Source organism: Talaromyces rugulosus, chromosome IV (assembly GCF_013368755.1).
Source record: "Talaromyces rugulosus chromosome IV, complete sequence".
In the NCBI taxonomy this organism is placed as follows: Eukaryota; Fungi; Ascomycota; class Eurotiomycetes; order Eurotiales; family Trichocomaceae; genus Talaromyces; species Talaromyces rugulosus.
This window is the reverse complement of record NC_049564.1, coordinates 1,706,162-1,721,790: the sequence shown is the minus strand read 5'-3', so window position 1 is coordinate 1,721,790 and position 15,629 is coordinate 1,706,162. Positions and strand designations below refer to the sequence as shown.

Genomic DNA, 15,629 nt, shown 5'->3' with positions numbered 1-15,629 from the left:
ACAGTTTGTATTGTATTATTAACACTGCCCTCGACAATCCCCCCTATTTTTCCAGCCTAGCCTATTACCTCTGCTGGTGGTCAACCTCTTGACCGTTCTAGTTGGGGCTGATGGCTCAGGTCTGGTAGTCTATGATGATACGCGGTCATACGCAGACAAGCAGGCGGGTCTACCGATTCCCACTGTTTGGTATTTGTTTGGCAGTGCAAATATTCTGAGACTTGCCCCTCCCCTAATTTACATTTTTTTCTATGTTTGTTTTCATTGGTTATTATAATATATTGAGTGCTACATCTTACAAGTTTTTCCCCATAAAGTGTCAACCCTTTTTTATAAAACTCGCAGATTATTCAAAGTTTCTGTTGCTGTTTTTGAAATTATACATATACTATCATGATGTATGAAGTATCAAACACATTTATATCATATTTAAGACGCTTCGTGCAATGTTGTAGTGTCTGTGCGCATTAAAATGTATCGTTGAATCAAAAATATAAGACCTAACTAAAGAGATATTGGCTCGTCGAGCCAACTTTAAATTTAACGAACATGTCGTATCGCGTCTTAACACTACACCCGCTACAGTAGTCAACGGGTCTATTACACTCTCCCTCGAATGCTTAACAGTCTCACACGCAGTCAAAAAACAGGCAGCAGGAGCTATTTTTGGATTAAAAAGCTCCGTCGACAAGACAACATGTAGGTGAGTTTGTCGGTATCCATCCTCCTCGTGAAGGAGGCAGACGTGTTTGTAGAGAAAAAGCTGTTATAGACGGACAGAAGCGAAGCACTGGCTCACAACTATGGTGCAGGTAGCACAGGTTTCCATGCTAGCTACGACATGGCACTCGATTATGTGGCGAAAATTAAAGATTTGCTATGTAATATTAGAAATAGTTCCCCTCGAGAACGCCTGTAAGAATTGAAGCTGCAGGCATGACATTCTAAGCACACCATATAGTTCTATGTTGCTAGTACCTTACGAGGAAACTGTTTTAGTGTTCAGAATAGCTTCCACAAGAAAACTGTAATTTTCCTATTGTCAACCTACTTCGCAGTTCAATATTGTGCTTAACATTTATAGTGCTACGACTCAGGGCTTACGCCAACCCTGGTAATCCTGCTAACTCATCACCCTGACGTAGGTGGTATCTCATTGGACAACGCAGCGCCACGTTGGTTAGGTTTGTACGATTTGGGGTATTTTAGCAAGACTTTCGCCAATTTATACCAGTTAAATCTCCAGTCCAATAGCAATGAAGTTAGACACACCTTGATGCTTCGTAAGAATGCGGGGTTCAGTTCGCTATTTTTCCCGATTAGGAATTACCGAATAAGGCAATTTGTTGAAAGAGGGGTTTGTATAGCAAAGCAAAAGGAGTGAGTTAATTGGACGATGGTCATTTGACTCGAATTATCCTTGTATGTTTATTAAGCACCACCAGCATCTGGCTGGTCAAATTGGCAGAACACTTACAAACTCTCATCCATCCAAAGCCAGTCGCCCATCATGGCTACCATGGAGAAAGTCTTCGCAGGCTACCATGCCCGACTGGCGACCTTAGAAGCCACATATGACAAGAATCCATTTGCTAGGGGAATTGCCTGGGTTCAGGGAGAGCTCGTCCCCCTCGACGAGGCTCGCGTCCCGCTGCTGGATCAGGGCTTCATGCACAGCGATCTAACCTACGACGTGCCGTCGGTCTGGGACGGTCGCTACTTTCGCCTAAAAGATCACCTGGATCGACTAGAGTCCAGCTGCAAGAAGATACGTCTGCAGCTTCCTCTACCCCGCGAAGAAGTCGAAAAGATCTTGGTCGAGATGGTGGCCAAAAGTGGCATTCGCGATGCCTTTGTTCAGCTTATCGTGACCCGCGGTTTGAAGGGTGTCCGCGGACACACCCCGGGTGAGGTCTTAAAAAATAACCTTTATATGTTTGTCCAGCCTTTTGTCTGGGTTATGGACCCCGAGATCCAGCCCACCGGCGGCAAGGCTATTGTGGCTCGGACAGTGCGACGTATCTCTCCAGGGTCTATTGATCCGACTGTGAAGAACCTGCAATGGGGAGATTTTAATCGTGGACTTTTCGAGGCTGCCGACCGCGGTGCTGTCCACCCCTTCTTGACAGACGGGGACGGGAATCTTACAGAGGGTGCCGGCTTCAATATCATTCTGGTCAAAGACGGCGTCCTCTTCACGCCCGAGCATGGCGTTCTACAAGGCGTCACCCGTAAGAGCGTTGCCGATGTCGCCAAAACCCTAGGCTTTCTAGTGCGTATCGAGCACGTACCGACAGATCTAGCCTACAACTGTGATGAGATTTTCATGTGTACCACTGCCGGCGGTATCATGCCTATCACGGAACTTGACGGTAACCCGGTAAAAGATGGCAAGGTTGGTCCCATCACGAAACAGATCTGGGACGCCTATTGGGATATCCACTACGATCCAAAATACACCTTCGAGATTGACTACGCTGCTGGTGTTGCGAAGAGTGTATCTTAATTGGTCATGGCATTCTCTCTCTATGTTCAAAAATTATCTTCCAGTAGAGGGACTGCTTTACAAGAGTAGGCATGTAGGGCGACTTCCTAGCTAGGAGAAACATGACACTTTGAAAGAGATGGTCACTTTAGAGAAAAACAAACGACCTCTTTTTCCGAGTCATAAAGCTCATACTACAAGTTCCGAGGAATTGCTTCGATGTATATAGAGATGCAATGTTCTAGCAGCTATTACGACTTGTTGGTGACTAGTAAAAGATAATTTTATCACACCATGACTAAAAAATGAAAACAGTACCATTATCTGTTAAAACGGCTGCTTATTAAGTTATCTAGTCTCATGTTGGTATTTCCAAGTTCCAACAGTCCGAGTCATGACTTGGTCGATTCGGGATTGGTGGGATGTTGTCGCTTTTTTACCGGGCCCCCTTGGTGGGATTCTAGGATTTCTTATTATTCTTGTCACATCTCAGCCATTCCTTCCTCATCTGCCCAGTGGCCAAATGCTTGAAGAAATGGACGCAATTATCCCCAAGGCTTTGAAAAAGGGGGATACAATCGCATTTATCTCGCCCTCCGCACGCCTCAATAACATCCTACCCACCCCGCTTACGCGAGGAAAGGCCTATCTAGAATCTCTAGGCTTCAACGTACAGATCATTTTCACGAGCTTGGCATCACCCACTAGTATTAAAGAATCAGTTCGAACTCGATGTGACGAGCTCCATGCCGCCTTTCGCGATAATAGCATCGCCGCCATTATTTGCACAATTGGTGGCTCTCATGCCAACGAAATGCTTCCCTTTCTCGATTATTCCCTGATTAAATCAAATCCAAAGATATTTGTCGGCTACAGCGACACTACCTTTCTCCATTATGCGATTCAATCGCGCACCGGCTTACGCACATTCTACGGACCTAGTGTTCTAACGGATTTCTCTGATTCCCCCAAGCCTATACAATTCACAATCGACCACTTTCTTCACGTGCTGACTGAAGCGGGAAATCCGGTGGGGTCACTTCCTCGATCACCTATCTACACTGTAGATCATAGTGATTTCTTCTTTGGTAATGAGGCGTCAGAGAAACCGCGCGAAGTGGTTGAATCGCCGTCGTGGCGCTGGCTCCGAAAAGGTCGAGCTACCGGACACTTATATGGAGGCACTATCATTTGCGTAGTGCGACTTCAAGCAACTAACTACGCTCCTACTTCCTGGAAAGGCAAAATCCTTTTTCTGGAGTCTGCGATGGGCGATGATATGGAACTCCCGTACTCTGTATCCGAGTTCCGCAATAATCTTGTCGATCTTGCTCTGTCTGGCATATTGCATGACATTAGCGGGCTGGTTGTCGGGCGAGGATACAAATATGATGCCGGCATGCAGGACGAGCTTGCTGGTGTGATAGAGGAAGTTTTTGATGTGATTGTCGGTCGATGCCGCAACGAAGAGCTGCCGATTTTGATGAATGTCGACTTTGGCCATACAAGTCCACTCTTGACTTTGCCTATTGGCGCGCTTGCCAGTCTAGACTCTGGTCTGGATGAGTTTAGGATTATGGATCCTGGGGTGCAGGACTGATAGATGTTGAAATAATTTATTAAAAAGGGAGTTCTTTATTCCAGCGCATCTATCCTGTCCAGTCACTCACGGTCAAGACCGCACCAGTCCTCTTGAGTGTTGACTGTTGACGACACGAAGTATAAATTAGCAGTAAACCTCGGCCCCGCTTCTTACGACCGTCCCCGTCTTGAATATCGACCTGAACCCCTAGTGGCATTTTGGTCATATTGTTCTATGCGACATTGACTAGAATTACCCAAAGAGGAGCTAGTTGTAATATTCGACTGAAACCCAAGCACCGTCTTGCCAACTACTAGATATTGAATAGAGTGTAACGTATATCCATTATCGATGCCGTACCGATGCAATGCAAATTAAATCAAGTGGCTATATATACATGACACGCAGTCGTCGAAGAGTAACCAATTAATAATCCAGTCAATAACAAAATGACCAATACAATAACAATAATTCCAAAAGTTAAAGCTCGCGTGTACCCGCCACAGTCAAGACATCAAAGAAGAGAACAGAAGGGAAAAAAAAAAAAGAATGATCACCAAAAACGATCCCTCTTCGACGGACTCGGAGTATGCAAATGCTGCTCACGGTCACGAGTGCGCCCCGTCACAAAGGCCGCACGTGAAGGTGTGTCTTCTAGCAGTAAAGGCTCGTCTCGCTTGACTTCAAAGCTGCGCTGGCGTACCGGGCTATCGTTGCGGCCTGGGGTCTTGGGATACTCGAGAGGGTATTGGTTTTCGTTGGGGTATGAATGGTTTCCGGTTGGATAAGAAATGGGAGGATTTTGGTAATGCGGAGGAGGCGGTGGCTGAGAAGCAGCGTATGGATACGGCTGTTCTTTCTGGCTGTACTGGTTGCGGAATGCGGCAAAGGACCAGTTGCTGACGAATGTCAGCGTAGTGACGGTCAATAAGAAAAATGCCTAATCCATGTTAGCAATATTCAATATTCAAGGTACGAAAAAAAAAGACGTACAAATGCTTTCATGCTGATAGTATCGACGAATCCAGAAATAATCTTCGAAATGGTCTGCACCGAGACCGTCGCCCGCGCAACTCGTGTCGGATTCTGGTCGATACAACGTTCCCAGTTTGTGCACACATCATTTAGGGCTGGTGGGCGGTCCTCGGCACCGCATCGGTTTTTGTTGTAGAGTTCTCTGCACGTAAAGATCTCTGACAGAATTTCGGATCGCTTCGAATCCGCCGCATGGTCAATGTCGGTCTTGATCGTCCAGACAAACGACAGCACCACTGCCGTAGCCACCGAGAAAATGACAATATTCCAGACCAGTTGCAGCCAATACGACAAAATCGTGGGCAAGTTTGGATTTTCATTCAAAAATGAAAAAAACCTGGCCCAAACCGATGGCTGGGGTGCCGTTTGTTGTTGTTTCTCTGATATTTCTTTCTTCTTGCCGCGTTTTCCCTCGCGGCTGCTCGGCCGGTCGCTATCGTAGATATCGTAGTCACTATCCCTGCGCAAATGCCGATCTAAATCTCGATCACGCAGACGCCGTTTGTGCACTCGTCGCGCTTGATCCGTTGTGTGTCTGGTCACTTTGGGAATACCGCCGCGCCCTGGACTCGGCGCAAACCTGCCGTAAAGACCGAAAAGCGAGTTTCGTTTTTCCTTTTTCTGCACGGGTTCTGGGGTGGTCGTTTCTTCGTCTTCTTCGTCTTCTTCATCGGCACCGTTATTGTTGTTGTTCTCTGGTGAAGACATATTTTCAGCGCCCGAGGAGTAGTCGGCAGCAGTGTCGAACTTGCGAGGGGTTTGAAAAGCTGGTTTACCGAAAATCGCATTTGGGCGAGACGGCGACACGGGGCGCTGTTGCTGTTGCTGTTGGGGTGTAGGTGGTGGAGCAAAGGAGAATTGTTGTTTGTTGGGAGAGCTGAAAGCGCTGTGGTTTTCTACTTTTAGTGTCAGTTTGATGCTTGTTGTCTCGACGATAGCTAAACAAGGGCGGAGCTCTCACGTCTCTTTTGCTCGTGCTGCAGGCCCAGCTGGTAAAAAGGCGAAGTGACATCTCCGGGGGCGCGAGTCTGCCATTCAAAGTCCATGGGGCTCTCGCCTGTGCGGCGATCCATCATTGTGAAGGAATTGTGCGTGGGGTGTCTGGGGAGAAAAAGCGCAAGTTCGGTGTCGGTGGTGAGAGAGTTCACCGCGGGCGGTGTAAACAAATGGCCGGCTCTATCCGCGGGCGGTGGCCCCGACAACGGCAGCCCTACGTTAGTCTAGACTGTCTATTTATTACCCGCAATAATATTACTGTTCAATATTAATGTAAATTAAATGTTGGTGAAATCAATCTAGTCATATCAATCTGAATATCAGTCTCAATCTCAGTCCAGTCTCAGTCGCAGTCTCAAACAGGCTCAAATCTTCAAGGAACAATAACGCCGGCTCCTCTCTTGACCCCTGTAGTATCATGTACATGTAACGTATGTGCAAATAACAAAAACATAGTATCGTCTCAATCACCGTGGTATCTATCATCATAAGGTATCGCAGAAAAAAGACACAAAAAAGTTAAACCAAGATTAAACAGAGTGATGGTCTATCACCTCAAAATCGTCGATATCAGCCGCATAACCCAGTCCGGCAGCGTACTCGTCGTGGGAGATGAGTTCGTACTCTTTGACGATGTTCTCAACCACTTTGTTCTCATACTTGGTCTCGGCGTTGGAAAGAGCGGCCAAGAGCACGTTCTCGCCACCGGCGTCGTAGGCAAAGTATCCCTCATCACCCAGGGCCACCACAGGCACAGTGTCCTCGTGCTGGATGGTGGTCTCGTCGGCGGACGAGTCACTGGAAATGGCTTCTCTGACCTCAAGCCGAAAGCCCTTGTTGGCGTCTTTGCGAGCGCGTCGGACTGTGTTGGCGGTGGTTCTTTTTGGGGCAGTTCTGCGAGACATTGGTTAGTAAACATGATCAGTATGAGAGGAAGCAGTACAAACTCACTCCCGGGAGTACATGTCCATCTGGCGTCGCGTCACAGGGACAGTAAGTGACCTGTTGTCGTTGTGAGGTACCAGATCACCGGTCCATTTGGTCTTGGGTTCGGCTTTGGCGTTTAGGGGGGCGTGGCGGTGCGACATGGTGATGGTTGTAGAAGACGTAGTTGGCGTAGTTGGCGTAGTGAACGTAGCAGACGTACGGGGAAGAGAATGAAGAGTAGTTGCAGGAATATAAAGACTGAACCGACAAGACCAGCTTATATCGCAGCTGGGTGAGTCACGATGAGCGATGGCGATGACTAGAGAGTCGGTTTCCGGATACGGTTAGTGCCGTGGCTGATAAGACGGAGCAGTGCTGCAGCAACGAGAATACAGCTCTGTCTGTGTCTGAGGAACGAAGAGACGAGCAGAGAGAAGCGGGGATTTATAAGGTATGGTGAAACAGGAGCGGGTGAGCCCGGCAGCTGGCGACAAAGACAAGACGCAACTCTCAAGTCAAGTCAGGGCAGTTGACGCCATCGCGTTCCACGGGACGAACGGGCTTATCTTATCGCGAACAAACAAGAGTGCCTGTGGCCGTGACGGTGCAGGCCATTGGCAGAGATGCTGCGGGGTGCTCTAGCCTGCTTGCAGGCTGAATCAGACTGCGCCAGGCTGATATGGATTGCTGCTTGCTGATAGCATCGCCATCAGATGATGCTCATGCGGCGTCGCGTCATGGGGACAGCCGGCGCCAGGCACGTGCGACCATGACGAGGCAGACAGGTCTGAACTCTCCAACAGGCAGAGAAAAAGAGGCCCGAGCCAGAAATAACCCCCAGTTACCAGACATGGTGGAGGATCGGCGCGATAAGACGTCGGGCCAAACCAGATTATGGGCGATGGGAAAGCGGAGTCGGATGACTAACGGGGATATAGCCGATAGAAGACTGTGCATATGGATGAATAGAATATGATGAATGGAATATGGAAGAAAACAAATATATGATTGCTAGGTACAATGCAGGTATCATTCATACAAAACTAAAACAAACATTCATGCAACTATCCAACGCCGACCTCATCGTACCAAAAGTAGACATGCCGACCCAGTTGATATCGTAAAAGAAAAAAACACCTTGTATCCAAATGCACCAAAAAATCCAGAAGATAATATAAAAAAAAAAGATCAACAGCAAGGCCGGCGCTGCCTGCCCGGCTGTGCAGGCGAGGACACTTCTTCAGAGGCAATCATGCCCGGCGGAAAGCCCAGCCAGCTGCGTCGTTTATCACCCAAACCAATGCGAAAGCTGCCATTATTATTTCCTTCGGCTGGACGCGTGTTTATTTGGGCGGTCTGTACGTTATTGTTTTGCACTGTCTTGTTGCGCTGCTCCACCAGTTTGCGGGCTATCACTTGAAAGACCTCGTCGACGCCCTCGCCGTCCTTGGCGCTGATTTCATGGCAGCAGTCCCAGCCGATATCCTGGCCCCAGAACCCGCTGCTGCGTTTGCTGTCGGGGCTCTGCACGCCGCCGCCGCCGGAGGAGGAGTTCACGATACTGCCATAGCCGGCTGTTGGTGGCGGGGTCGACGCCTGTGCTGGATACAGCTGCTCGGCGACGTAGGCGATGGTGCGCTCAAAGGGCACCTTGCGGCGAGATGGGTCGACGGCGACAATATCCGACTTTGTGCCGACAACATGGATTACCAGGGGCCCGTCGTCCAGGTTGCTTTTCAGTTCTTGCAGCCAGCCGGTCATCTCGGTGAAGCTGTGTTCGTCGGTGATATCGTAACAAAGCAGGCAGGCGTTGGCGCCGCGGTAGTAGAGGCGCGAGATGCTGCGAAAGCGCTCCTGGCCGGCGGTGTCCCAGATCTGCAGGCGCACGATGGTGTCTGAAGTGTTGTCCTGGACGCGTTTGGTGACAAACGACGCGCCCACGGTCGAGGTGGTGGTGGCCGGGTCAAAGGCATTGCGGACGTAGCGGTTGACGAGCGATGTTTTGCCGACGCCTGAGTTATTTCAGTCAGTTGCAAGCAATATGCGAGGTAAAGGGAGATGAAAATACCTTGCGAGCCCAGCACGACAATCTTGGCCTCGAGCGAAGAGCTCATGGCGGGGTTACCGAGTCGCGACAAAGGACGCGACCGCACAGAGACCACGGGGCCGAATATGCATTATCCAGCCTGAGGCGAGTGCAGGAGAGTCGAATCCTGGGGATAGCAGTATTTATAGGATGTGCGGAATATGTACGGAGTGGTAAGAAGAAAAGAAGGCTGATGCGAGCCTTGCCAGTGAGTGAGTTAGTGGGAGCCTGCTGCTGCTCACTAAGCGGTGCCGTCACCGTGTTTGTGTTTGCCGATCACCAGATCAATTCTTTGTTATTATTTATCATTATTCACTGCTGTTCTTCTACTTTATTTTTTCCCCTTTCCTTTCTTGCCACCGTGTTTTTTGTTCGGCTTTGTTGTCTCTTATTTGCTATTTTTCTCCGGCCTCACCGATCAAGTGACGCATTTCAAACCAGACCAGATCGCGTGGCGCAAGTCCGATTGGAGTTGCCATCAGCACGAGTAAGCCACTAGGTTCATAAATACACTGCCAGCAGCCAATAACCAGTGCTGGAACAGTGACCAGATCGCTTGATATTATTGGCAGGCCGGAGCCAATCCACGGCCATGCATTAACATTATCTATATACTAGTTACTGTATGCAGCAAAGTAGCCGAGGCGATACTAGTCGGCCGAGAAGTCTCCCCCGGTTGGCTCGCGCCCAGCTACCCCGAGCATGGCATTCATATTTGATGGGCCCAGCTTCCTTTTTCTCTCTTCTCTTCTACAATTATTTCCTCAATTCCTTGAACAAGATAAAAAAAATGGCCAAACTCACCGGCCAGCAGGTCGCCCAACACAACTCCAGGGACTCGTGCTGGGTCATTGTGCACGGCAAGGCCTATGATGTCACCGACTTTCTGCCTGGTACTTTCACCTCAACATCTTCACACTTTTATATGAATGAGAAGAAGGAATAAAAGAATCACACTGATTGCTTTAGAACACCCCGGCGGCCCCAAAATCATCCTCAAATACGCCGGCAAAGACGCCACCGAGGAATTCGAGCCCATCCACCCGCCCGACACCCTCGACAAGTACCTCGATGCCTCGAAGCATTTGGGCCCGGTCGACATGGCCACCGTGCAGCACGACGAAAAGGTCAAAGACCCGTTAGAGATACAGCGCGAAGAGCGCGTCAAGAACATGCCGGCCCTCGCCCAATGCTACAACCTGCTCGACTTTGAGTCTGTGGCGCGCCAGGTCATGAAGAACACTGCGTGGGCGTACTACTCGAGCGGTGCGGATGACGAGATTGTATGTATCCTCTTTCCCTTCGTATCAGATGCAAGCTAACGATGATAGACTATGAGAGAAAACCACTCAGCCTTTCACAAAATCTGGTTCCGGCCACGCATTCTCGTCGACGTCGAGAAAGTCGACTTCTCCACCACCATGCTGGGCGCCAAAACCGCAATGCCGTTCTACGTAACAGCCACCGCGCTCGGAAAACTCGGTAACCCAGAGGGCGAAGTGGTGCTGACGCGCGCTGCCCACAAGCACGATATCATCCAGATGATACCAACGCTCGCCTCGTGCTCGTTTGACGAGATCGTCGACGCCAAGCAGGGCGACCAGGTGCAATGGCTGCAACTATATGTCAACAAGGACCGATCCATCACAAAACGCATCGTCGAGCATGCCGAACGCCGTGGGTGTAAGGGTTTGTTCATCACTGTTGATGCGCCGCAACTAGGCCGTCGCGAAAAGGATATGCGCGTCAAGTTTTCCGACGCTGGGTCCAATGTGCAGTCGTCTGGCGGGGATAGCGTGGATAGATCGCAGGGAGCGGCGCGCGCTATTTCCTCGTTTATTGACCCGAGTCTCTCGTGGAAGGATATCCCCTGGTTCCAGTCCGTTACCAAAATGCCTATTATCCTCAAGGGCGTGCAGTGCGTGGAAGACGTGTTGCGTGCTGTCGAGGCCGGCGTGCAGGGCGTCGTGCTGTCGAACCACGGCGGACGCCAGCTCGATTTCGCGCGGTCCGGTATTGAAGTGCTGGCCGAGGTGATGCCAGCCCTGCGCGAGCGTGGCTGGGAGAAGAAGATTGAGATCTTTGTGGATGGTGGTGTGCGGCGTGCTACGGATATCATCAAGGCCCTATGTCTAGGCGCCACGGGCGTCGGTATTGGACGGCCGTTTTTGTATGCCATGTCGGCCTATGGTCAGGACGGTGTTGAGCGCGCCATGCAGCTGCTCAAGGACGAGATGGAGATGAATATGCGCTTGATTGGCGCGTCCAGCGTGGCCGATCTCAATCCGAGCATGCTAGACACAAGGGGATTGCAAGCCGGACATCACGCCGGTGTGCCCTCAGACACTTTGGGGCTGAATGTGTATGATCCGCTGGTGTCACCGCGGTTTGCTGAAAAGTCGAAGCTTTAGTTTTTGTTTTTTTTATCTTGTTCAAAGGGTTTTGTACGATACCCGTACGATGATAGATGCTATGTGATTATGAAATATATATATACAGATGCCATCCAATGGAATTCACCAAATCAACGCCGTAGAAGAAGAAGAATTAAATTGTTAAGACCTGCGGCGGGTTCCTCAGCACGCCCGAGTCGCGATACATGGCTGCTGCATTCACCATCCAGCCACTGCCCCGGTTCATCTGGCCGCCCCAGACGCGCGACCAGACGATGCCCGTGACTCCATAGACCAGCACCCTGCCAGCCTCAATCCACAGCCGCGGACTAATCAGGTCGTGAAGAAACCCAAGTCGCGAGCGTCGCTTGGACAGCCGGGTCGACAGCCGCTCCCACGCTCTTTGGGCTTCATCCCAGAACACGGGCTCGGCGCCGTACGCGAAATGGACATGGCCAAAGACGTGCAGGATGGGCCGCACACGCCATACCTCAGCGAGCAGAAACGGACAGCCGATGCTGAACCCCGGGCCGAGATCGCGGTGGGCGTGCGGTGGTGTGTGTGTCACCAGCACATCGGTCTCCATGGGGACAGTGCCCGTCCAGGCGTCCTGCTCGGGCGGATAGGCGAATGCATGTTCGGGGCCCATGGGCATGGGAGTCGGGATCTGCGGCGCACCGTAGATATTGAGCGTGCGGTCGCGCTGCGCTGAAGTCAGAGCTGGGAAGGCCAGTTGGACGGACGAGTGCTGGAGGTAGTGGATTCTGTGCTCATCGTCGTCGTCGCCCCAGTCGATGCGGTGGCTCTCAAACTCGTCAATGGAGTGGATCGAGGCGGTCGACGCCGACACGCTGGCGAGCGTCTTGTCGCGGTCTTCTTCGAGTCGCGAGCGCGGATCAAAGTAGCTGTCGTGGTTGCCAGCAATAACAACCTTGTGGGCATGGGGCAGCGTCTTGAGCCAGTCGACGGCGGCCTGGATCTCGCGCACGCTGCCGTCGTTGCACAGGTCGCCGGCGTGCACCAGCAGATCGCCGTCGGGCACGTCTGTCCATTTGAGGGTGTGTGTGTCGGAGATGCACACGATGCGAATGGGGCGCGCAGAGGGCGACGGCGTGTGAGGCGCACCGCGCAGACGCAGCAGCATGATGTACACGGGGTGCAGGAAGAAGGCGAGCGGCGAGGCCAGCAGGCGGTCGACCAGCGGGCGCTCGATGAAGGGGTTTGCCATGGTGCTAGGACATGCCTTGCGGTCCTGGTGTTAGAGCATGGCCATGGAGTGTGGAGTGATGAAAGGAGGAAGTCGAGAAGTTGTCGAGGGAGCGTGAGCGTTTGTTGGCGGTGAGGCGATGACGCAGTGGTGCCTGAGGCATACTTGGATATACCACCGAACAGCGCACCCGGTCCATTCTGCATTTTACACGTAGTATCATAAAAAGTGAACACACCTAATAAATACAGCATAGAAATATACAATATACAACATAAATGTACATACAATACGGCAGACGCTCGCGGGCATTCCTGCACAGCCAATCAGCACGCAAAGCGCCCGCCCATGGCCCAAAGCAAGCGTGATCGCCGGCGTTCCCAAGCGATGCCATCGCTGTTCTCGTCTTTCTCCCCTGCGAACCGACTGGTTGTGATACAGAACGAACTCGCGTCTTGCCTGCAGGACTGATCCACCTCATTGTTTCTGCTTATTCTCGGATTTTGCGTGGCTGTTGCTGCCCACAGGCCCCCCGGCGAACACCCCGCTCTGGCTGTGCTCGCTCGACAAACCCGGTGGCGAACAAGAACAAGAACAAGAACACCAACAGGAACAACAGAACACAATCCTCTGCACTCCCTCTCTAGCCACCACAGGCTAGTCACTAGTCACCGAGCGATCGATCAATCAAGCCCTCCACCGAGTCCGCCTCGCTGGCCTGCCCTGCCGTGTGCACACAACAACTGATAGTGTTCGTTCTCGCTCTCGCTCTCGGCTCCCCTCCCCGCTCTTCAGGCATCGCGCCCTCACCCAATCTTTCTCCTCCTCTCCCAGTTCTCGCACACCACCCCCGACCGATCCTCCGTGCCCGCCAATTCCTGGCCGGATCATGAATGGGGGAGACATCAAGCAGGCCGTGATTAACAAGGGAAAACAGATGGCCAGCGTTGCCTCCGCCGCCGCCAATGGCAACGGCGGCAAGAAGAGGAGGAAGGGCACCGATTTGAAGCCGATTGTCACCAACGAGGCCCAGGACGCGACTGCGAATTCGTCGTCGAATCCCGCCGCGCCCGCTCAGGGGTGTGTATTCACCATCTCTATTCTGTTCTTAGTTGCGTTAAGCTAATGACCACAGCTCCGTCGCGTCGCCCCTGTCCCATCAGAAAATGCCGCTGTCGTCGCGCTCCGGCTCGTCCTCGTCCGGAGAGGAGCAGGACGCCACCGCCGATGAAGAAGACTCAGAAGACTACTGCAAGGGCGGCTACCACCCCGTCCACGTCGGCGAAACCTACAACAACGGCCGGTACGTTGTCGTGCGGAAGCTCGGATGGGGTCATTTCTCGACGGTCTGGCTGTCGCGCGACACCACCAACGGCAAGCACGTCGCCCTCAAAGTCGTGCGCTCCGCTGCCCACTACACCGAGACTGCCATCGACGAGATCAAGCTGCTCACCAAGATCGTGCAGGCGAACCCTGCCCATCCCGGCCGGAAACACGTCGTCAGCCTGCTGGATTCCTTCGAGCACAAGGGCCCCAACGGCGTCCATGTGTGCATGGTGTTTGAGGTCCTGGGCGAGAATCTGCTGGGCCTGATCAAGCGCTGGAACCACCGGGGCATCCCCATGCCCCTGGTCCGCCAGATCACGAAACAGGTCCTGCTCGGGCTGGACTATCTGCACCGCGAGTGCGGCATCATCCACACCGATCTGAAACCCGAAAACGTGCTCATCGAGATTGGCGATGTCGAGCAGATCGTCAAGACCTATGTCAAGGATGAGGACAAGGTGGACAAGGAAAAGGACGACAACCGGAACGGCCGCCGACGGAGACGCACCCTGATCACCGGCAGCCAGCCGCTGCCCAGCCCGCTACACACCAGCTTCAGCCATATGGACCTGTTCAAATCGAGTAGCTCGCACAGCAGTCTCAACCAGATGTTAAACGAGGGTGGGTTCAACTTTTTACATCAAATCAAGTCAAGTAGCTAATTGCGCAGATCATCCCAAATCAATGAAGGATTCATTGGGCATCAAGGAAAATCAAAACATTCCCACCATTCCCGAGGACGAAAAACAAAAACAGCGCGAGAAGACGACGTGCGTTTTCTCTTTTCTTTCTTTTCTTTTTCTTTTGCTAATCTCCATTCCAGAGACATTCTAGAGAGAGAAGTATCCGGCATCTCGCTGGACAAAACCCCGTCCGAGTCCCCTGCCAAAGACCCTGCCAGCGACATCATTTCCGTCAAGATTGCAGATCTAGGAAACGCCTGCTGGGTTGGCCATCACTTTACAAACGATATCCAAACACGGCAATACCGGTCACCAGAGGTCATTCTCGGTGCCAAGTGGGGGGCGAGTACTGATATTTGGAGCATGTCTTCTATGGTGAGTTTTTTGAGTTTTATATGCAGAAATGGTACGAGAAAAAAAACTAATTTGCGCAGATTTTTGAACTCATTACCGGAGACTACCTCTTCGACCCCCAATCCGGGACGAAATACGGAAAAGACGACGACCATATTGCACAAATCATTGAGCTCTTAGGACCGTTCCCCCGGTCTTTGTGTCTGTCAGGGAAGTGGTCGCAGGAGATATTCAACCGCCGGGGCGAGCTACGAAACATCCACCGTCTCCGACACTGGGCATTACCCGAAGTCTTGCGCGAAAAGTACCATTTCACGGTAGAAGAAAGCAAGCGCATCAGTGACTTTTTGCTGCCGATGCTGGAGCTGCTGCCCGAGGACCGGGCCAATGCAGGTGGCATGTCGAGCCACGCATTTCTCGACTCTACCCCGGGCATGAACAATGTTGACCTGGACATCACCCCGGGCACACGAGGCGAGAACATTGAAGGCTGGGCAGCGGAAGTGAAGAGACGGTAATTTCGATTATACTCATCTCATTTAAATTGCATCATTT

At 51.6% G+C, this 15,629-nt stretch overlaps 8 protein-coding genes across 8 annotated transcripts; 4 read left to right on the top strand and 4 right to left on the bottom strand.

The window, feature by feature from the left end:
- Positions 1–1,510: 1,510 nt before the first annotated feature.
- On the top strand, positions 1,511–2,506 carry TRUGW13939_07383 (uncharacterized protein; the record flags this gene model as incomplete). The annotated part of the gene is made up of 1 exon (XM_035490524.1): positions 1,511–2,506. The coding sequence occupies one exon, from the start codon at positions 1,511–1,513 to the stop codon at positions 2,504–2,506; it is 996 nt and encodes a 331-aa protein (XP_035346417.1).
- A 502-nt stretch (positions 2,507–3,008) lies between these two features.
- On the top strand, positions 3,009–4,085 carry TRUGW13939_07382 (uncharacterized protein; the record flags this gene model as incomplete). The annotated part of the gene is made up of 1 exon (XM_035490523.1): positions 3,009–4,085. One exon carries the CDS (start codon positions 3,009–3,011, stop codon positions 4,083–4,085), a length of 1,077 nt encoding a protein of 358 aa, XP_035346416.1.
- A 535-nt stretch (positions 4,086–4,620) lies between these two features.
- TRUGW13939_07381 (uncharacterized protein) lies at positions 4,621–6,178 on the bottom strand (the record flags this gene model as incomplete). Its single annotated transcript, XM_035490522.1, has 3 exons — positions 4,621–5,007; positions 5,061–5,998; positions 6,064–6,178. 3 exons carry the CDS (start codon positions 6,176–6,178, stop codon positions 4,621–4,623), a joined length of 1,440 nt encoding a protein of 479 aa, XP_035346415.1.
- Positions 6,179–6,628: 450 nt separating this feature from the next.
- Positions 6,629–7,186, bottom strand: TRUGW13939_07380 (uncharacterized protein; the record flags this gene model as incomplete). The annotated part of the gene is made up of 2 exons (XM_035490521.1): positions 6,629–6,992; positions 7,050–7,186. 2 exons carry the CDS (start codon positions 7,184–7,186, stop codon positions 6,629–6,631), a joined length of 501 nt encoding a protein of 166 aa, XP_035346414.1.
- A 1,027-nt stretch (positions 7,187–8,213) lies between these two features.
- TRUGW13939_07379 (uncharacterized protein) lies at positions 8,214–9,139 on the bottom strand (the record flags this gene model as incomplete). Its single annotated transcript, XM_035490520.1, has 2 exons — positions 8,214–9,037; positions 9,094–9,139. 2 exons carry the CDS (start codon positions 9,137–9,139, stop codon positions 8,214–8,216), a joined length of 870 nt encoding a protein of 289 aa, XP_035346413.1.
- A 762-nt stretch (positions 9,140–9,901) lies between these two features.
- On the top strand, positions 9,902–11,522 carry TRUGW13939_07378 (uncharacterized protein; the record flags this gene model as incomplete). The annotated part of the gene is made up of 3 exons (XM_035490519.1): positions 9,902–10,004; positions 10,081–10,394; positions 10,443–11,522. 3 exons carry the CDS (start codon positions 9,902–9,904, stop codon positions 11,520–11,522), a joined length of 1,497 nt encoding a protein of 498 aa, XP_035346412.1.
- Positions 11,523–11,658: 136 nt separating this feature from the next.
- TRUGW13939_07377 (uncharacterized protein) lies at positions 11,659–12,732 on the bottom strand (the record flags this gene model as incomplete). The annotated part of the gene is made up of 1 exon (XM_035490518.1): positions 11,659–12,732. The coding sequence occupies one exon, from the start codon at positions 12,730–12,732 to the stop codon at positions 11,659–11,661; it is 1,074 nt and encodes a 357-aa protein (XP_035346411.1).
- An 868-nt stretch (positions 12,733–13,600) lies between these two features.
- TRUGW13939_07376 (uncharacterized protein) lies at positions 13,601–15,592 on the top strand (the record flags this gene model as incomplete). The annotated part of the gene is made up of 5 exons (XM_035490517.1): positions 13,601–13,791; positions 13,847–14,658; positions 14,708–14,807; positions 14,861–15,095; positions 15,155–15,592. The coding sequence occupies 5 exons, from the start codon at positions 13,601–13,603 to the stop codon at positions 15,590–15,592; spliced, it is 1,776 nt and encodes a 591-aa protein (XP_035346410.1).
- Positions 15,593–15,629: the final 37 nt, after the last annotated feature.